General features: G+C 36.0%; 1 protein-coding gene and 1 long non-coding RNA gene across 7 annotated transcripts in view; one reads left to right on the top strand and one right to left on the bottom strand.

The window, feature by feature from the left end:
- LOC126914372 (uncharacterized) overlaps positions 1-12218 on the bottom strand; it is a 35304-nt gene extending 23086 nt beyond the window's left edge. For both annotated transcript variants that reach the window (XR_007709638.1, XR_007709639.1), the window contains exon 1: positions 12104-12218. This is a non-coding gene — a long non-coding RNA (uncharacterized LOC126914372). The remainder of the gene's footprint in view (positions 1-12103) is intronic.
- Positions 1-18958, top strand: part of LOC126914318 (uncharacterized) — a 44830-nt gene that overhangs the window by 24534 nt on the left and 1338 nt on the right. For 2 of the 5 annotated variants that reach the window (XM_050718090.1, XM_050718089.1), the window contains 17 exons: positions 237-368; positions 487-801; positions 1218-1547; positions 1912-2232; positions 2703-2885; positions 12778-12909; positions 13722-14045; positions 14583-14771; positions 14851-14988; positions 16276-16380; positions 17156-17253; positions 17429-17513; positions 17591-17722; positions 17833-18015; positions 18101-18241; positions 18309-18632; positions 18726-18908. In XM_050718090.1, the coding sequence (XP_050574047.1) occupies positions 237-368; positions 487-801; positions 1218-1547; positions 1912-2232; positions 2703-2885; positions 12778-12909; positions 13722-14045; positions 14583-14771; positions 14851-14988; positions 16276-16380; positions 17156-17253; positions 17429-17513; positions 17591-17722; positions 17833-18015; positions 18101-18241; positions 18309-18632; positions 18726-18908 (3315 nt within the window). Of the gene's footprint in view, positions 1-236; positions 369-486; positions 802-1217; positions 1548-1911; positions 2233-2702; positions 2886-12777; positions 12910-13721; positions 14046-14582; positions 14772-14850; positions 15031-16275; positions 16381-17155; positions 17254-17428; positions 17514-17590; positions 17723-17832; positions 18016-18100; positions 18242-18308; positions 18633-18725; positions 18909-18958 lie in introns of all 5 variants that reach the window. The other 3 variants (XM_050718093.1, XM_050718092.1, XM_050718091.1) reach the window with 2 other exon arrangements.

The following is an 18958-nucleotide window of genomic DNA, read 5'->3' as shown; positions in this document are numbered from 1 at the left end:
TTCGTGAAGTTTCAAAGAAGGGAATAAAAATAAACTTAAAAACCTAGCGCGTCTTTCAAATAAAAATTATATCCCTCGTAAAAAAGCACTGTATAATATATAATATGTCAGATGAAATAAAAATTACACATACGAAGCTTCTTGAAGCACTCTCATTTATAATCATAGGCATTCTCATAATCTAGATTAGATAAAGACTAAAAAAAATTGCAACAAATGGTATTTGAATTTTGCAGGCGATCTGATGAACGAGGATCAGCTGCTCGGATGGCTACTGCATCAAAAGAAGCACTCGGAGATACCGGAGGTGACCGACGAGATGATGGAGAAGCTGATTGAGACCTCGCCGTACTTGGCAGTCCTGTTTTGTAAGCGATCGATTCGTCTTTCTACCTCCTTTTAACATTCTTCCACTGTTACCGGTTAGGTAGGTGCTGTTGGTCGATCGCGAGCGAAAACGAGACACGAATTGATTCCTTTCCGTAGACGATAAAGACGACAAGCAGGACATGCGTATCCTGAACGAGTTGGAGAACATCGACGACGAGTTGGAGAAGGAAGGAATCGTGATCATTCGTATGGACAACGATGCTGAGGCGAAGGAGTATGGTATCGATCACCTTCCGACTCTGGTCTACTTCGAGAACAAGATCCCGGCTCTCTACGAAGGAGATTTATTGAACGAGGACGAAGTTCTTGAATGGCTGATCGAACAAAAGAACACTGCCACCATCGAGGAAGTCACTGATGAAATACTGGTCGATTTGATCGAAGAACACGAATACGTCGTCGCATTCTTTAGTAAGTATACTCCTTCACTTCGTTAGTTTATGTTAGTCACGAAAACACAGTTTAAGTTTTAAGCTTTTGAAGTATAAGTTGAATATAATTAGGTTAAATATATGTAATTTTCATAATATAGATCTTAAATATATGTCTTCGACTTCGTTACGAAAAAGTATAATGTATCTTTTCTCGAGTTTGTCTCGAATTGTCACGAATATCTTATCTTTGTTTCGAAAATTATCAAGTATCGTATAGAATTCCTTTTCATTATATTACAAATAGAATAAAAGAAAATGTGAACTGAATAAAAAGAATGGTAAATTTGCAAGTTATGAATTATTTTCAATATTTGTATCTTTATTTTTAAATCTTATTTTGGTACCTAAACTACCTGTGCAACGTCTAATAATAAAGATTCTTTCATTTATTAGGTGGGGATTGCGAGGATGGTGACGAGTGTGAAAAAATCCTCAAAGAGCTCGAAAATATCGACGATGAGCTGGACGAAACTGGAATCATCTTCGTCACTACAGAAGACACAGGATTCGCGAAGAAACAAGGAATCAAGAATTTCCCTACACTGGCTTTTTTCAGGAACAAGGAGCCTTTGATCTATAAGGGCGATATCGAGGATGAGGACGAGGTTCTTTCGTGGATCACCGATGAAGATACTCTTGAAATCCCAGGGAAGATTGAAGAAGTGAATGCCAAGATGTTGGAGAATATTCTTGAGGAGAACGATTATATCGTTGTTTTCTTTTGTTAGTATTATTACTTTTTGAGAATTAATAAATATAATATTTAATATTATATTTAGTAATCGGCAAACCAGAAGATTATTAAATAATTTCTCGGAATTCAAATTGAACAATTCCACTTTTTATGTCAAATTTATTACCTATGCATGTGATTATTACTGTGATTAGAAATTAATTTTTATATGTTCATTGATCGTAATCAGATTGCACAAATAATCACGGAAATACTTAATAAATGATTCAAGACAAATGTTTAAAAATATTTAAATCATTTTTCTCTATTCTTTAATTTATGGAGTTGATCGATATAGCTTCTGAACGACCAAAATAAAAAATATCTTGTCTACACTAATGTTTTCCATTCCAGATAAGGAAGGAGACAAGAAGAGCCAGAAGATCCTCCAAGAGCTCGAGAATATCGACGACGAGTGCGAAGAAAAGGATATCGACTTTGTAAAGATCTCAGATGATGGAATCGAAAAGGAATACGATCTTCCTGGTCTACCAGCATTGGCGTTCTACAGACACAAATTCCGTCAGGTTTATTCAGGTGATATGATGCACGAAGAAGCGATTTTAGAGTGGATATTGGAACTTCGAAGTCAGGCACCGGATGTGATCGAGAACGTCGATCGAAAGACGCTACAGGTGTTGATCAACGACGTTGAACATCTCGCTGTATTCTTTTGTAAGTCTGTTATAATGAATACTTTTATATTCTATACATTTTCAACAGATCTTTCTCTATAAATCTTTTAAATTCCAATTGATATCGTCAAGTTAGGAAACCGTACTTTCATTAGAATTATTTATTTTCATTCCATACTTTTTATTTACTAAAATAATTCGCATTTAGTTTTATTTAGTTTTCTATGTTTTATATTCAAATTTATTAATAACGTGAATAAGTTTTCGTATTTGTTAATAACAGCATTTATATCTATATATTATAAAATATAGAAGGCCAAATAAAGCTATAATTCATGACATTCTAAAATTAAGAATTATAATTCAAATTGTTATGTTTGCATATGATCCAACAATACTAGTTGATGGTTAATTAAATAAAATTAACAGATTGTAGATAACAGTAATCTAAGAAGTTACATTTCCTGAAGTAAAGTATCTTTTAGAAAATAAGATATTTTTTTTAAACAGACGATGATAAATGCGAAATGTGCCCGGAAATACTCGCAGAACTAGAGACCATCGATGATGACACTGACAAGCACGGTATACAATTTGTTAAGTCGAACGACGCGAAATTAGCTGCCGAAATTGGCGTCTTCTCGTTCCCGGCGCTCGTTTATTACGAAACTGGGGTGCCCATCATGTACGACGGTAAGTCTCGATTGCTTAATCCTTGGCTTGTTCAATCGCGATTAAGACCCGCACTCCCTTAGTTCGATCGTCTTTGTTTTTTTCTTTCCTTTTTTTTTAGTGGTTATTTTTTATATTTCTTTTTGTTTGTTAATATCGTTGAAACAAAGACACGACGAAATTTCTGCTTTACATTCCTCGTAGACATTCCTTTTTGATCTGCATTGTTGTTCTTTCATTGAACTCTCAAGAAAATTTCGATCAATTGTAATTGGATCATATGATGAAAAGTCAGTTTCAGATTTTATTCGTAGCTAAGGTTGAGAAACTAGATCATGAAAACCCGGTAAATCAATTCTAAGGAAATTGATTCATCGCACAGTAAATATTGTTTTCATTTGAAACAAATTACCAAACACTTGAATATCAGAAAAAGATAGATAATATAATGATATTTTCTAAAATTTGTACATCTTTTGCCTCAAATAGCTATCCTTAATTATTAATTAAATTAGAATATTCGTTATCATCACTTAAAAATAAAATTAAAAATAGAGAAAATAATAAGGAATTTCATTTTGGTACTCAAGTAATTTTCAAAGTAATATTTGCAATGATACAAACACTTTCGATAAAGATCACGTTTAATTACAAAAAGTAAAAGGAAGAACAACTAACACTATCCATCCCACAAGGTACCCCGCGACCAAAAACCTGGCGACCCCTTCAAAACTATTTTAACCCCCTGCAACCGAACAAATGAAATCTCGGTACACCAAGTGACTGAGCTGATCCTGATATGCGTGTGTGCCTTTTGTAGGTAATCTTAAGAACGAGGAGAGAGTTCTGGAATGGCTAATCGAACAGAAAAGTAAGGAGATTTCTAGGATGATGATTATTATTACTGGTGTACTGTTCTTTGTGACGTTAATCTCGGTCGTGACCATACCACCGGGCTACGAGTACAGTACTCGCGCCGTGGTGATCACCCCGATCACTCTGCCACAATCACAATCCCCATAACCGCGTTTTCAAAAAGAACAACTATGATAATTTACGTTTGCAGTTTCTTTCTACGTGTAATAATAACGCTTAAAGTGCTTAAAGTGTATGGTTTTTTCGATTTTTTTCTTTTAAACCGATCGATATTATTTCGATCGATGAAAATAGGAGTTATTTATTGATAAAAAATTAAAAATTATTAGTCGTTACATACGAACTAATAATTATTATATAAAGATATTTGAGGTTTAATTAAATTTAATTGATGAGTTGTTCTTTAAGCGATAAGGGCTTAAAAGATTGGAAGAGGATCGGCGGTGTATGGACAATGAAACAAAAATTGATTGCTCGGTTTTGAGAAGAACAAGAACGAAAAAAGAAAGATCTCACAAAGCTCGGTGAAAAAGATTTTTTGAAAATGTCGACTCATGATATAGCTTCTAACGCGCGCGCAAGATCGCTCTGACCAACTGACCCGTTCACAATGCATTTAAAAGCCACACCCGTACAATGCGAACTTCCACTTTTTCTCTTGCCTCCACTTTTTACTCTCTGTCTCTTTTTCTATCTTAATGATTATCTTAAGTATCTGTTTCTATGACTCATTTATTTATTTATTTTATTCGTCACTATTCTCCATTACCACTCCCTCTATCATATAACCAGCATACAGCAATTTATACACATACGTTCCACAGCAATTTAGACATCTGTCTCGGCGAGAGCGCAACTTTTTCGATGAAAATATGGGAACAGAGCGTATAGCTACTATTAATATGTAATATTCACTATTATAATATATAATATATGATATGTAATATTCAGAAGAAATGAGAATTGATCAAGCTCTTTTTTGTTTAAAAACTTACGAACACGCGATATCTAACCGTTTTGTGATGCAAGATCTTTCTTTCACCGCGTTTCCATTGAACTGTTTTGTCGTTAATCGATCAATAAATATCTAAGAAAATTTTGAAAGCTGAATAATAACATTCGCTTTGCACTTTCATGGCTACGTAAATGTAAAGACACTTTCAAGAGAAAATCAATCTTTTATTTTATTTTCTTTTGATGATTGATGCGATATTAACCTCTAATTTAAAAAAAAAGATCGTTAACGACGAAACAGTGTGAGAAAAAAAGAAAAGAAAAATCGAAGGAACTTCCATGAATGCACACAATGATACACGCGAACATGCAGATTGTTGCTTTCGTTCGCACGAAGTATATTACCACTAAATGTATGTTATGTCGCGATTATCCATGTCGGAAACGATATCGATAACAAATTCATACGTGTTCGTTGTTATAATACACACGTAAATAACGTGATTCATTGTAAGTCGTTAAACGCATGCAATCCCTTGGACCGAGAGGCCGTATCGATCACAAAAAACGTAGGTACACGCTCTCATTTCCGGCCGCGCAGAACATTATCGATGGCCCTGTTAATACGCAGGTGATGATGATGATGATAATGATGATGATGATGATGATGATGATGATGATGATGATGATGATGATGATGATGATGATGATGATGACGATGATGATGATGATGATGATGACGATGATGACGATGATGATGATGACGATGATGATGATGATGACGATGATGATGATGATGACGACGACGACGACGATGATGATGAAGACGAAGACGAAGACGACGACGACGACGATGACGATAACGACGATGATGAAGATGATGATAACGAAGATGAAGAGAAAAATAAGAAATTAAACAAAGCTCTGAAGAATATCTTGGACAAAGGTAAAGGTAGGACGACAACCAAGAAGGCCGAAGAGGATTTCACGTGAGAGATCAAAGTGTGACGGGCTTTGCGCTGCGCGATATAAAGAATCACAAAATAAAAAAACAAATAATGTACCATATACAATGATATCCCTGCAGAAAACAGAACGTAGAGATACATGTATATATTTACAATCTAGAGCGATTCGGGCTAGTCGTAACAAATAATCTAAAATGAAAGATTTAATTAATTAAAGACGTGGCCGTCTGCTCGCCGTTTACGGTCGAGCCAGTGGCCGTAGGGCGTACCTGCATGGAAATTAAAATTCTTCTATTTCTTTATATATTTTTTTTAATTCTTTCGTTCCCTTAACTATATCAGTCTGAATTCCTTCTCCCTCTTATTTTCTGCTTTCCACCGTCTAGAAGTCTTGAATTTCCCTCATTTGCATGCCACCCTTGTGACATCCCTTTTGTCAATGGAGCTACGTGACCAAACACAATGGCCATTTTGAAAATTCTTATCGTACGACTACTGTAACTCGCTGTTTCGTTCGTATATTCATTTGTAATTAGTAGATAGATTACATGCACTTATCGATACGGCTTTCTTCGTTGGTATCAAACTTATATTTTATTTATCTATGTTTCATTTTCTTCTTTTTTTTTTATAGAGGTAAGTAAAGTTGTTGTCGTTGATTGTTAGAATGATGGTACCGTAGCTCCAGAAGACCTCGATCGCACTTTTACAATCCAACAAATGAAATAACAACAAATTTCTCCAAAGCGAGCCGATGGTTCCTGTTGTAGTTGACAGCTGTCGTCTGCAGCGAGCACCGAGTCGAAGAGATTCGGACTGGCCTCCGCTTGAAAGAGCGGGGAAATAAAAAAAATAACGCGGAAGGGGTTCATTCGGAATATCTCACGACCGATAAATATCGGCGGTGAAGCATGCCAATAATTCCATTGCTCGCGGGATTTCAATAACTTCAAAAGCAGAAAACTCCGATTCACACGTGTAAATACTTAGGAATCGGATAAAAACATACATAGACTAGTTGGAAACGACATAGAAACTTTATATGAGTAATTTAAAATTTATTAAAAAAAAAGTATTTGGCGATACGATTCAATAAACTCAATATGATTAAAATTCGAATAATTTGAAAATCATACGAGAAACATGTCAAAGTATGTAAAAGTCATCTTTTCTTCCCATTTAGGATTTTATTCTTTTTTATAATTCGATAAAGATATAAGTGGAGGCTGGTTCACGCTAAAATGGCTGCCATAAAAGAGTCGTCGACTCGCCGCGAGATATTTTCGTCTGTGAGAAATATGCACGTTTGGCTTTTGCTGCGCAATTGGGGTTGGAGTGACACGTTCTCTTTGCACTAGTCACTAATCTCTTTGTTTCTCTCTCTTTATTTTCTCTTCACATCTTCTTCTTTTTTTCTTTAATTTTTCAACCCACCCCATCCGTATTAACTCGTGAAGAGACGAATCAATCAGCCGTAGGCTAGCCAATTTTCTTACCAACTTTTGCTCTCTTTTTTTGCCACACATCTTTGTCTGGAATCAATCTCTCTGTATCTGACTCGTTGTATATTTGCTTACTGCAGGCGACGGCTGTTTCTACATCGGCATGGGAGGTAAAAGCGCGAAACCCAAGATTCCCTCCTATCAGCCCTACCAGTGCTGTCCTGCCAAGGTCGCCCACGGCACAAAAGTCGCCAAAGTCACAAAAGTCAGCCCGGTGACCAAGGACAAGGGCAAAGTGCATGAGAGGTCCGAAAAGCTGGGGCTGCCCGGCCTGAAGCCGATTAACAAGCTCACCGCAAAGGACAGCAGAAAAACTGCCACGGTGTCATCGGGGGTTAGCAAATCGAGCGACCACAAGGCCAAGAAGGGATTCTTCGGAAGCGGTAAATATCTCAACTGGCTGTGGTAATTGCGGAGTTAAATCATTGCCCATACACATCCAGAATCTGATTCAAAGTGACTCAAATTGAATCAACGTTCTTCACGGAAGATTAAATTTTGATTTAATAAAGATGATAATCCATGAGGAATTATTTTGAGAAAGAAAAGGAACACAGGGTGTTCCACGTAATTGGGCATAGCTAGTTTTCCAAGTAAGGTAGAAGATAAAGGTACATTTCAAGATACAAGATGAAGTATGTTCAATCTGAATGTAGAACCGTTTCAAGAACTTCAAAGTTACCCCTATTTTTTTTTTTTAATTGAACTGCATGTTATTTTATATACCACGCGAATTTTTGTTCACTGTAAAAAATATTAAGTCACTTACTATTTTATATTTTCACTTTGTTAATAAAACAACTAAGGTTGATAATGAAGCAAATGAAGCTACGCAGAAAAATTTTACAAAAAATTGTATCTTATTAGACAAAAAATTACGAAATCGTAGAAGACAAGTTTATAATCCGCAACTGGTCAGTTTACTAACGTTATCAGCTAGTAAATTATTGTACCTACAAGTAGACGGTTCTGGTCATGCATCACCCTAAATTATTTAATTTTACCCCATGAACATTTTTCTACTTTCTATTCCTCAAAACTGCAAGATTGGTCCAGTTGCATGGAACATCCTGTGTACGTAATTCGTATCATGAGTAAACTACGAAGCTAAAGGAAATCAGTGTCCACGTGGAGAGTGGGCAATGATTTAATTGGCAACGTAGGAAACACATAGTAGAGGGTATTAGATGATAGAAAAGCGAAGTGACAGCCGATCTGTATGAAGACGGGGGCTGGAAAGAAACGTTGAGTGAGAAAAGGGCCGGCTGACGAAACGTCTTCGTATCTGGAATACAGGTGTGTCGCGCGGTCCATGAAGAGAATCACGAGCCGCAAGTTCTGGACAAGCAAGACGATCCAAGAAACGTGCCTAGGAAAGCCGGTGGGCAGGCTCTTCGGATTCTTCGAATCGTCGGGATAACAGTTTCGCGAGAGTCTCTAGCCTTCTAACACAAGTTCGATCGAACATCTTGTAAACGTTCTAGAGCGTCCGCGCACCGGATATAATATACGTAACTATTAAAACGATTCAACCGCGACGGAGCTATAATTTACAATCAATTTTTAGAGGATGATTCTAGAAGGATTTTCTAGAAGTTCATTCTATAGCGTGTTCAATTTACAAATGGATCGTTGAGAAATATTTTTTGATTAAATTTGTTTGAGATGTTAGATACGTTTGAATTTTACCGAAGTGATTCGAGAATTACAATTATAGCTCCGTCTAAATATCTACCAGATCCTTTCCTGCTTCCTACTACATTGTGTGTGTCTGTCCAAGAACCTTGTAATCGTTGATCGAATCCGTAATAATAGGAATAAATAAGGGTTGTTTACACGTCGCGTCTCGCCGAACTGTATATATACATATTCGGCTTTGAAGAAACAAAAATGAAAAAGAAAAGAAAAAGTAAATGTACCGCGGTAATGAAGAATGTAACTAAACTAGGTAATCTATAAACGAAATTGTACGGGAAAAATATGCCGCGATGAGAAAGGATCGTGAGGATACAGTTTTTCTACGTCTCACTGAGAGTTGGGTCGGGGGTTGTGGCCTGTTGCAGTTGTGGCCGGACTTCCGTACATCATGAAAGTCTAAAGAACGAGCAGAAGGAGGTGGAGATGAAGGACGAAATTGGATCAGAGAGTAAGAGACAGTAACCGATAAATCGAAGGGAAAAGGAAGATAAAAAGGGAGAAGAAGGGAAGAAGAGAAACTAGAAGAGAAGAAGAGACGAAGATACGGTTGAAGAAATATAGATTGTAAAAAAGAAACGAATGTTTCGTTCGTTGAACAAACTTGTTCCTGAAACATGTTTATCGTCATTTTGATTCGTCATCGATATATCGAAGTATCATCATCATCGACGTAACCATCTGTCTCCCCTACGCTCATCGTCACGAACAAACTATTTTAAAATCTCGTCGCATACCTATAAACCGGCATCGATCATCGAAAAAATCATGCGCCTTTACCCTCATTTAACATATCTGTAACCCCCGAGACACCCTCCTATATTTTTCACAAAAAGATATACCCAAGTACTCACGTGTAAACTTTTCGTAACTAAACTTTTCGTAAAAAAGGAAAGTAAAAAGAACTGCGAATACAAATCAGCGAACTCGAACAACATCATCGTCACGCTCAATTCTTGATAATAAGCGTTCTTAAATCATATAAAAAAACTCAACAAAGCGCACACGCTTCTCGAGAAACATAAGACTTGTTCAGTCTACGAGGCGATTTTTAGTAGTCGATTTTTAAAAAGAAAGAAGGAAGGATTTATGTGTATATATAATATACATATATAAATAAGAAATCCACATGCATTTCTCGCGCGAACAGAGAAAATCTCGATGCCCGCGTGCGCGTGAATCAAAGAATGCGTTCTAATCAAATAATGGCCGAAATCGGCCATACACTTCGATCGTCCTGCCATAAATTAGTCTTGCGTATCATTGTTCTATTGTTATATCGTCGCGACGACACGATACCGCCGTCCCATTGCATTTTTGATCGGTAACGCTCGCGGAAGAACGGGGTAGGACTTCTTTTTTCTTGGTCGCGAAACGATCGATCGAACGAACGATCGTCGACGATCGAATGGAAGATGTGGCTGTTCGCTCTTGCCGAACGTTTCGTAGTGTTCTACCTAGATCTCGCGGTATAGGTTGTAGCGACGAACACTTTCTCGTTTCGTTTATTATCTTCTCTCATTGGTTTTAATCCTGGAATCTAAAGCGATTATTGATTAATATTGTCGCTAATACAATTATCGTTCAGTCTTCATTTAATCCTTTCATGATTCACGTTGATGGATAAAGATTCATCGCATAATCTCTTTTGAAGGCGTCGTGGTTCGATTCCAGGATTAAAATGAATTATTCTTAACTATATAATTCCTTAATCAATCTGCAGATCTCTTAAGAGTATGTTTATGTCAAGTGCAACGCGAGCGATATAGGTTTGTAGCAACTTGATGATCATGACAATCGTATATTGATCTGGAATAAACGACTGCTTGATCCACCATTCGATTTTTTTTAGTCTCATTTCAGACTCGAGATTAAGCTTACTTCTTATCTCGTTTCAGATTCTCCGCCTACGCGAACCTACGCAATTAGAGTCTGCCAATCGAATTTACGTAATATTCGTGATATTTCTTTTCCTTTTTGGGGTCGCATCCCCTATTTTCCTTTCATTCTCGTTCCTTTTCTTTCTTATGATTTACACTCGCACATACACGCGCAATACAATATCTCGAGTTTGTACATACGTATCATAAATTTTATTATCATATCATAAAACATATGGAAATCATGCGGGAAAAACATGATAAGTTTATTTCTGGAGATTTTTTATTGACTGATAACATATTGAATTTTACGATCGTTCTTCGATAAAAGAAGGTTTAAGGGTTTAACTTGTCACGTTTTTCACCTGTGGCTTTCATATACCTAATAGTACATCGATACACGATGCTGTTCTTATCCTTAGTGCTACCATGATCGTGGCTGCGACATAAACATACCTTCTTTGAAATATTCCTCAACAGTAAAACGTCGAGGAACACGTGCGTTTCTTGTTACGCCAGCTATCACTAATCGCTTTAATCGCTTACTGGGCCGCACGAGCCAGCACTAAACAATATCAAAATCACAAAAAAAGGATATAAAATAAAATAAACGATAGTAGAAGAAAAATCGAAAAAAAGGAGTAAAAAAGAAACACATCGAGTATTCTTGTTCTTTTTCTCCCCTTTCGAACGGTTCACCGATGGTCCCGAACGAAAGTTAGGAAAAGGAAAAATCGAAAAAAAACATGCTCACCTTATTTATTTATTTATTTATTTATACGAATGTCTTATTTGTTGAGTTCTGTATTCATTGTGGTTCTCGCCGAACGTCAAATCGAAAATGCCGATAATAATCTGTACAAAAGCTACGTTGATACAGAAGTAACATCGCGTGGACACTGTACTTTTATCGCGGTCACCGATCCTCAAGCGCGATAATTAATCAGTAAATGATAATTTACAAAGTAAATTTATGACCCGAAAATTAAGAACATAGATAAAAGTATGAGGAATAGAAACGAATAAAAAAATATATATAGGATATATAAATAAAAATTTGACAGAGATCAAATATATTAATCCATTTCACACGAGAAATTTAGTCAACAGAGAGGAATTATTTGATTATTTTAATCATCGCGCTGCGTCTGTGATCGTGATTATCAAGGCATGGAATTATTTTACTGCTCGTAAAACGTTTTTGCGCACTTTCTGCCGTACGGCATCCTCGTTAATCGCATAAGAGCAACATGTACAATAATAAAACTCGATAATAAATATGTTTCCTAGTACCAATTAGTATCCTTTTGTATTTGCTTTGCCCGTTACTACTGCTAATGATAGACGTAGAATTCCTCCCTTACCTGTAATTTCTCCAGAAATAGATTATTAAAAATCGAAAATCGTGTCTCGTGAACGTCCAACGAATAAATGAAACTACACTGTTTCATATGTGACACTTGTATAATAGTTTCTCACGTTGTCCCGTTTGTTTCTATTTAGAAGCTTGTCAGAATATATATGTATATGATGAACTAAAAGCTTGCACTCGACGAACACAATTCACGATACTCAAGCCACACGGTCATCAAATACTCATCGAAGATTTTCAACGTCATCCTTCACAAAAATAAGTGCCAGATAAAAATGTACTAAACACTTAAAATGTGTTTATCAAAATTGAAAAATTATCGTCAATAATGGAGGAAAGAATCATAGAGTCTTTATCATATCTGAATCGTAAAGCGAGCGATCTGAGATTTATCAGTAAACATTCTCTTTTAATTCCGACATCGATCGATGAACTATGTAACGACTTGTACACGAAGGGTAAGTTTCCTTGAACATCTAGAAATCTCCAGAATTTATTTAAAAACGAAGAGAATAGCCATTCCAGGTCTTGAATAAAATGAAATCTATAAAAATCTGAGAGTTGGTAGTTTCTTTGACTAATTTTTTAATTAATTACGTTTGATAATGATGAATAAAAGTTCGATAAAAGATGATAGTACATTCGAGCAACCTTATGATAACTTAGGTAATCTGCTAGACGAAAACGAAGTGCTTGATTGGATGGTGAAGCAGAAGACAGACGAGAGCATCGAAGAGATCGATCGTGACACCCTGAGCAAATATATCGAAACGAAAGAATTCTTGGCTGTCGTTTTCTGTAAGATATGTTTTCTATCAAAAAGATTGCGAAAATGTGCAAAGTCGTAGATTGTTCGCAGTAAGTTACATAATTCGTAAGGCGAATTGTTCGTTTCGAATTTAATCGTTGTATGGGGTAAGTAAGAATTGTCGTATAGTCGGTAAAATTAAATGGCCAATCGAACGATCTAAAATCGGTCCAACACCGTAAAGTACAAGAAAAATTTTTTTATATTCGTTTCTTAATTACCCATCCCTCAAATTCTATTAAAATCATAACTTGACACGTTTCGAAAGTTAAATCCATCTTTTGAATGATCGAGTAACAACTTCGCATCGTCTCTTCTCTTATCGACCACATAACATTTCAAATTTAGAAATCTTATGAGTACATTATGCGTGTTTATGCATCTAGATATAGGTAATTCAAATGTGCAAAAATATATAGAAATCGCGCGACATAAAAATATACAAAATATTCACAGTAAAGTAAATACACGTCATAGTATTTAAAGAATGAGACAAATTTTTACTGAAATTTCATTTCCTTATTTCTGTTCATAAAAATACGAATTTGAATAAACATGCATTTAGCGTACAATTTAAAAGTAAATATGAAAAAATGTAGTATGCAAAAATATAGAAAATTACTGGCTGTGATATTTAGCGTTTAAAACGAACTTCTATTTAAATTCCACTTCTTTAATTATATTCGCAAAGATAAATTTGCATAAACATGTCCAGTTTGCTCGTAAATTTCTCCCATAAGAATGTTAAGGGGTTGATATTACGTCGTCTCGAAACGAAAAAAGAAACATCTCGCTCCCGTAGACAAGGAGGAAGATCCAGAGAGTCCTAGGGTGCTCAGGCACGTCGAGTTGATCGACGACGAAGCTGCTGAGTACGGTATAAAGATCGTAAGGATGAAGGATCGATTGATGGCGAAGAAATATGGCTACCGGAATCCACCCGGTATCACGTACTTCCGCAAGGGCAAGAACATTAATTACGACGGGGACATCGACGACGAAGAGGAAATTCTCGATTGGCTAACCAATCCGGAGAACATGGAGCTCACCGATCATATCGAAAGAATCAATAAGAAGATGTTTCACAAGATACGACAGACCACTGATTATTTGGCTGTGTTTTTCTGTGAGTATCGAATTTAAGGAAAAAGTTCGATGAATATCTTTTAAATCATATATGATAATAATAAAATGTTAGAACAAGAATTATAAATCGGATCGAATGTATGTAAAATTGGGATTACAGTGTTTATTCGGTTAAGATGAAGACGAGAATATTTTAATCGATACTTCGATGATATTTAAATTTGATATCGTAAAAGAAATTTCAACCTATTTGGAAAGTTCCAATTTTATTTCTTTTTATTTCAATCCTCGTGTGAGCAACCAAAATGTTATCCAATAAATTGAGAAGCACGTTCGAAGCTTTAATATTTGAAACGTTTATATAAATTTCGGCATAAAGATATCCAAAGAAAGGGGGATGCAGAACGGTTTTGTGATATTTTTACTGGAAAATAGAAAATTGTTAGAAGGTTGCCCACATTACGGGTTAGTACAGTGTGAGAATGGAGAAATTAAAAATCCGGCAAAATAGGTACGATTATTATTAAAAAAACGAGACTTGCGAGCATATCGAACGCGATGGCGCGCGTATGTTTAGACAGCAACGACTGCAAACAGTGTGGCAGGGTATTGGTGGAAATCGAACACATCGATGACGAAGCAGACAACGCGGGAATAAAGTTCGTGAAGATCGACGACAAGCAACTGGCCAAGCAATATGGCGTCTTCGCATTACCCGCTATATTGTTCTTTAAAATGTCCTCGAAGGAACCAGTCATTTATGCAGGTATATTATAAATTAAATTAGTTCGCAAATAAAATGAATCCGAAGTCTATAATTAATTAAATTTTATCTTCGGCCAAAGGCGATCTGTACGACGAAAATCAGATACTGCAATGGTTATTAACACAGAAAGATCCATCCGGAGAGGTAATCGAGGATTTGGAGGGTGAAGAACTTCTGCATTTGATAAGAGAATCGGAATCGTTAGCAGTGTACTTCTGTAAGTCTGACAGTCCTTCAGCTACGGCCAACTGCCAAGCAGGAATGTATCTCTAGCCTGTTGCGTGGCTCTACTATATTTCTAATATTTTTATACTTTTATACTCTACCCCGCTCTTCTTCTATATTTGATTGTAAATATTGTAAATATTATCATTCAAATATTCAGATATTCGTATCCACATTTTGCTTCATCGATAATAATCGATAAAGTCGAGGATCATCTCAGTAGAATTCTTTAGTCTCTACAACTTGACCATTAACACTAGAACTACCAAACATGATTGATCCAATGATAATGAGTTCTAGATGTTCTATTTTCACAATTATTAAAAATATGCAAGTGCTCTTAACAGGATTGATGTTGATTTTTCTGTTTTTCTTCTTTGTTTTTCTTTTTAATGGACAGCAGTTTTAAAATTCAACACAATTAATGTCAATTTAATGATAATGTTAATTAATTGTCAATTAACCTCATGCTGTCAAGATTGTGCTCTTATTTAATTCTACAGCTAAACATGTATTTTTTGCATCCTATTCATAACTCAAAAAAATTCGTTTGACGTATTATTAAAATATTATTTGTCTTAACATATATATATATATATATATACACCTTTGGCTGGACCCAACAGGTTCTCCCCATCGTCAGCTACTTTATATTAAAATATTCCTTTTTAGCCACAATGTGATATTAAAATCAAAAAATCAACATAAACGCACTTATCGTGTTTTTCCTGTGATCTGTGATTATCTATGTGTGTTATATTTATTATAAAATATCGAAGGTAGTTCTAGTGTTAATACCACAACAAGTATACTACTACACATCGAGCGGATTTCCTGTTATCCCATTCTCCTCTTCTCTTCACACCACGCTATTGATCATATTTCTTCGCTAAAGAGAATAACGACTGACCGCAGCCAGCAACTTGTCTGCGTTATATTAATTCCTGCTCTGGTAGCAACAGCCCAGAATTTCAAAGCAACAAATTCTCGTTCAACTCAGATGAAACGCGACTCGAAACTATACTATGTACATATATACATACATACATTACCGCGAACTTTTGTTACTTTGTACTTGTCTACGGTTTACGCTTAACGTGTCGCAACAATTAACCAGATTTCGTTTTTATTATTCTAAGTTGTCCGTCGTCCTTGTCTTTTGATCTTTCGTTTGATTATACGTTTCGTTACGACCATTGCTACTTGGCTTGTCTTTCTTTTTTTTTATTCGTCTTCTTGTCCGTCCATACGCTGTACACGTTGTCTACTAATGCCGCAGGGAACAGAACGCTTTGTGACTTGTGTCAGGCAAAATATCAGCGGAAGCAGAGCCGCCACAAGGAGCGCAGGATCGTCGAACACGAAGCAGCCGAAGAACTCGATGGTACACACGTGAAGACAGACAAAGAGAACAATTGAGTTGCCGACCCGATTTCTTTTTTCTTTACCGTTCTACCAATTTAGAATATGTTGCAGATAGTTCATCCAAGATATTCATGTTCCGTGTGCACTACCCAGAACTCCAGCACCATTCACATACATTTTTGTCCATATTTTTGCAAATACAATTTTGCCAGTGAAATACAACACCGTACATTTTTATCTAATTTCTTTTTTAAAGTGCATGATTTTTTCAGATGGCCACTGCGGTATTTTTTATTCGCAACAAAATTTTTATTCGTTTAATCGCCGAATAATCTAACCACTGCCTTTCGTTTTAAACGTACACGTGTATGTACGAACTTTTATCAACGTCACAATTTTACCAGGCCAATTTTTTCCCTACATTTTATTACACGTTCACAATATCACACAGGTGTACCTGCACGATTAGATAGCATGAGAACATTATAGAAACAGGAAGCAAAAACCACCATAGTTACCATTTAGAGACGACCAGCATGCTAACCATTTTGTTTGTCCGAGTTTTATTAGATTTAGTATACGATCGCAAGCTGAAACCATACGAATCTGTTCATCGTTGTTATTTTTTCGTTAGAGCTAGTTTCCCTCCCATAGATAAGGCCCGGAGAACGCTTTTTTAGATGATCCAATCAGTAAAATCGATCGATTCATCTTATCATCATAGATCGCAGTACTTCGAGTAGATATCTCTCCGATCTGTTCGTGAATTTTATAACGATATAGTCTCCCTTTAGATGCCGAAGACTGCGAGCAATGCATGGGGATTCTCGAAGAATTGGAGAACATTGACGATGATTGCGACAGACACGGTATCACGTTCGTGAAGACGCAAGTGAGTATAAAAATGACTGAGTAATTTATTTCTGGATACATAAAATATTTCGTTAGTATAGAAAATATAGAAGAATTTATATTAGAAATACATATACATAAAATATATGAAATATTTTAGAAATTTGGGCTTCCAGTCGGGATATAAATGAGAAATTTTTATGACATTTTTGTAGGATTACAAGGTGGCAGAAGATTATGGTGTCACGGAATTCCCAGTATTGGTATATTTCGAAAATCAAATACCAAATGTGTTCGAAGGTTCGCTACTTTCTTGTTAATACAACACTACGTTTCTTTGTATTATATCATATTATTTGAGATATTTGTTTGTAAAGGTGATTTAAAAGTAGAAGAAGAGGTTCTGCAGTGGTTGATTACCCAGAAGACAGAGGATCGAATAGAATTAATTACCAGAGTAATGTTAGAGACGTCTGTTGAAGAGACTCAATATCTCGCGGTCTATTTCTGTAAGTTCTATAGTATTTTTTATAATCATTTAAATAATATACGATATAATACATAAAATTAATGTAATATTCATATAGAACGAAAACAAAATTACAATGTTACGTTGTAGATAAAGTAAACTGCCACATATGCGAGGAGATTTTGGAAGGATTAGAGAAGATCGACGACGAATGCGATGTATTTGGTATTCAGTTAGTAAAAATTCAGGATCCTCAGCTGGCCAAACGGTATTCCATCAAAACCTTCCCTGCCTTAGTTTACTTCAGAAATGGCAATCCTCTTTTGTTCGAAGGTCTCTAAAATTTTCCTTGCAACATTATCAGTTCAATTACACAAAATCGTTTGCATCTTTAAGAATTTACTATTGCATTTACCAGGTGATTTACAAAACGAGGAATCAGTTCTCGAATGGCTGATCGATGACGATAACCGAGAACTAGCGGACGAAATTGAATCTGTGAACGAGAGGATGCTGGAAAGACTTCTCGATGAATCACCATTCTTAGCTGTTTTCTTTTGTAAGTATCACAGAATTTGGTAAGCTTTGACGAAGCTAGTTTCACTTAAATCGGTTAATTTAATCAGACGACGAAGACTGCCCCGAGTGTGACGAAATTATGGAAGCTTTGGAGAAAATCGATGGTGAAGCGGACTTATTCGGTATTGATTTCGTGAAGGTTCTTAGTACGGAAGCCGCAGAGAAATTTGGAATTCTGAACGTTCCATCTCTGGTTTATTTCCGCAAAAAGACGCCCCTCATCTACGATGGCGATCTCACTCAAGAAGACAAGATTCTACAATGGCTAACTTCTCAGGATGTGTTCGAAATTAAAAATGAAATCGAAGAAGTTAACAAAAAGATGCTGGACAAACTGTTAGACGAGAACGAGTTCCTTACTGTCTTTTTCTGTAAGTAGAGAAGGAACATCCTTGTATTAGATCATGTTCTTAATATTCCCAATTTGACTTCTAGATAAAAAAAAATCATATTAATTATTCTAGATGAACACAATAGTAAAGAGAGCGAAGAAGTGAACGAGAAGTTGGAGAACATCGACGGAGAAACAGACAATTTAGACATTACATTCGTCAAAATGGCTGATCCAAGATACGCCAGGAAATGGGGCGTTACCAAGCTTCCTGCCATCGTTTATTTCCGCAAAAGATTCCCCAGTATCTATCGAGGTAAAACTCTTCTTTCTATATCAAGAAGAAACTATGAATATTTTCAATTT

The sequence above is a fragment of the Bombus affinis genome, chromosome 3 (assembly GCF_024516045.1).
Source record: "Bombus affinis isolate iyBomAffi1 chromosome 3, iyBomAffi1.2, whole genome shotgun sequence".
In the NCBI taxonomy this organism is placed as follows: Eukaryota; Metazoa; Arthropoda; class Insecta; order Hymenoptera; family Apidae; genus Bombus; species Bombus affinis.
Note: the sequence above shows the minus strand (reverse complement) of the source record. Positions and strands in the feature narration are given on the sequence as shown.